This window comes from Octopus bimaculoides, chromosome 18, assembly GCF_001194135.2.
Source record: "Octopus bimaculoides isolate UCB-OBI-ISO-001 chromosome 18, ASM119413v2, whole genome shotgun sequence".
In the NCBI taxonomy this organism is placed as follows: Eukaryota; Metazoa; Mollusca; class Cephalopoda; order Octopoda; family Octopodidae; genus Octopus; species Octopus bimaculoides.
Window position 1 is genome coordinate 6758430 of NC_068998.1, and position 3475 is coordinate 6761904.

General features: G+C 36.0%; 1 protein-coding gene across 1 annotated transcript in view; it reads left to right on the forward strand.

Annotated features, from left to right (window-relative positions):
- LOC106870034 (sodium/hydrogen exchanger 9) overlaps positions 1-3475 on the forward strand; it is a 124381-nt gene that overhangs the window by 58992 nt on the left and 61914 nt on the right. Inside the window, exon 6 of the mRNA XM_052974351.1 lies at positions 1836-1941. Coding sequence (XP_052830311.1) covers positions 1836-1941 — 106 coding nt within the window. The remainder of the gene's footprint in view (positions 1-1835; positions 1942-3475) is intronic.

A 3475-nucleotide genomic window follows, 5' to 3' on the forward strand; every position in this document is an offset into this window, starting at 1 on the left:
TATATATATATATATACATTATATATAATATATACATATATACATACAGATATATATGTATCCTTATTTTTACATGTATGTTAAATATGAACACAAGTAAATCACTGATGATAAAAATGGAAGAAGATATTTTTCCTTCTTTCTCAGTTGGAACTGGTTAGGTGGGTATGTAAATGAAACGGAATGAATGAGTGAATGAATATTTACTGTAATACAAGAATCTGGTGTGGAAGACTGTACTTGAATTTGTGAATTCAATTGAATTAGCATCCCCCCCCCACTTCCACACCACCATTCAATTTTTGAAAGAATTTTATTTTATCATGCTTCAAATTATAATTTTCCATATCTAGTAATTGTTATTTCTGGCCACTGTTCCCTTGCTAGTTCTGTTCAATGCGGTTTTCAGCTTAACTCTTTAGCATTTAGGCCAACCATGTCCGGCCCAAATATTCTACCTGTTTTATATTCAGACTGGTCATGTCCAGTTTCTCACACCTACCCTACAATGTCATTGCGAAAATAATCATGAAATCAAAATCTCAAAGCTGGTGGATAAGTATAATTAATTCAAAACAATGTGAATAAATAAGCATTACATTTGACAGAGTAATGTCAATGCTAAGGAGTTGGGCATTTGCTCAGTTTAGTGTCTCGTCTTTGCCCTTTGGCTGCTTTTAATAATCTCAGGTTTGTGTCCTTCTAACAGTCTGGAGCCAATATTCTTCCATCATGGCGGCGAGCTGGCAGAAACGTTAGCACGCCGGGTGAAACGCTTAGCAGTATTTCGTCTGTCTTTATGTTCTGAGTTCAAATTCTGCTGAGGTCGACTTTGCCTTTCATCCTTTCGGGGTCGATAAATTAAATACCAGTTGCGTACTGAGTTCGATCTAATCAACTGGCCCCACTCCGCCAAAATTTAGAAAAATATATTCTTCCATCATTCAAGTTTGAGAATAATGACCTTCCAAAAATCTTGGAGACCTTGAAAAATGGTGGTGAGTGATACCCTTCCTTCTCTGAAAAAAATTATTAAAAGATAGTAAAAAATATGGAAGAATGGTATTAGCTCAAGGTCTCCCATTATTCAAGTAGACAGACTCATGGTCCATGAAGTCTCTAGCCATGACTATCCCATCTTTTAGTAGTCATAGTTTATCCAGTGTCTTCCTCCTTTTTTTTTAAAGACACATGGGTATGAAGTTAGGGAGATTTTGGTTGCTATATCTAGCAGCTTTATTTCTAGCAATACAGAGGTTCTCTTATCAGCACACTCTCCCTCCTAATATTTATATACAGAATGACCTTGTTTATCAAGTATTATTCTTGCTTTATGTTGAACCTGAAGAAGACTGATATCCTGTTTAAAATATTGTTCAGTTTAATAAAAAAAAAAAATGTCATTCTGTGTTTTATTACCTGTCACATCATGCTCTTCTTTTAATTGTGCATTTACCTTTCTGAAGAGTTTAATCAGTCATAAATTAAGAACAACAGTAGTAGTAGTAGTAGTAGTAGTAGTAGTAATAATAATAATTATGGTTCAAATTTTGTTACAAGGGCACCAATTTTGGGTGAGGGGAATTGTCGATTACATTGACCCCAATGCATAACTGGTACTTAATTTATCGACCCCAAAATGACAAAAGGTAAATTCAACCCCGGCAGCATTTGAACTCAGAACATAGCGACAGGCGAAATACTGCTAAGCATTTTGTCTGGCATACTAACGATTCTGCCAGTTTGCCACTTTTTTTTAATGATGATAATAATAATAATAATGACAATGTTGATGATAATAATAATAATAATAATGATGTGTTATTTCATTTCAGTTACAATTCTGGCTATTTTCCATGATCTCAATGTTGATGTTGATTTGTATGCGCTTGTCTTTGGTGAAAGTGTGCTCAATGATGCAGTGGCTATAGTGTTGTCTCGGTACGTATTACCTCACACTCACTCACTTTTGTGCGACTCTCGTTATACTGTCTGTCTGTTTGTCTGCTCCATAGTTTCATAGTGTTTTTTCTTTTTTTCCTTTCCATGTTTAATTTGATTCTTTCATTGCCACCTGCTTTATTTTTATATTAACACACACACACACACACACACATGTATATATATACATATAGGATAAGGTGGGGCTTGACACTGCTTTGCTCTTTCTGTAATTCACATAAAATAACAAGTACGAGGAGGTGCTGAAAAGTTCCTGGCTTTGGGTAAAAGAAAATACAGGAGGGTCAGTCAGTTATTTTATCCAACATATTCCCCTCTCAGATTCACACACACAGCAATGATCCTTCAGTTTTCCTAAGCCCCTTAAGAGTCTGGTGCAGCCCCTCAGCTTACTAGCCCTGGTCAAACCATCCAACCCATGCCAGCATGGACAATAGACATTAAATGATGATGATGATGATGATGATGATGTTCAAACCTGTCACTTTATTTTTATCTACTTCATCTGACTGAACTAAATACATGTGCTGTGTCTTCCAGTAGAGTCAAGTAGTTGTAGGGGGTTAAAAATAGGTTAGGATTTTCCTCTGTGACGATATTTATTGAACCCCACTCTCTCTCTCTCTCTCTCTCTCTCTCTCTAGTCAGCCCTGCCAAAATATAAAAGAAAAATAAGAATAAACTGGATAATGAAAATAAAATAATATATACGCATAAGCATTCTCTCTCTTTCTCATGTGCACTCACACATGAATAAACAATGCATAAACATAAAATCCATTCATGCATGCAAGCAGTCACACCATTGTGCAATTCACAAACACACGTGTCCATCTTGCTGGGTGGTTGGTGTTAGGAAAGGCATCCAGCCGTAAAAGCCATGCCAAAACAGACATAGAAGTCTGGTGTAGGCTTCTGCCTGGCCAGCCCATATTAAACCCTCCAACTCATGCCAGCATGGAAGGCAGACGTTAAATGATAATGATGATGACGATGACGACATGCATAAAGAAATATGCATGCTTTTCACACAATACATTAATGCAGACACATGCAGAGACAGATGGTGTGTAAATGTTCACAACGCCAACACGATGAATGATTTTGTGTATACACATATACAGTACATAAACCATACAGACATATAGGTGATATATTAATACACGCACACTCAATGCATTAAACTATACAGAGAGATAGATAATGCATTGACATATGATGAAATATTCATAATGAATAAATATATCCACACACACACACACACACACGCGCGCATATATACATATATAATACTTACAGTCACACAAACATATAGATCATACATAAGCACCCCCCACCCCACCCCACACAATGCATAGAAATGAATGCCTGGCAATTTAATTGCCAATTAAATCAACAATTGTCAGAATTTAACATTCATTTTGCTTGTTTAAATATAGCTTAGGCTAGTATTTCTAATTCGCCTATTTACTAGATGGTTTCTCTTGCTAATTCACTTCAAGTATATCTTGCA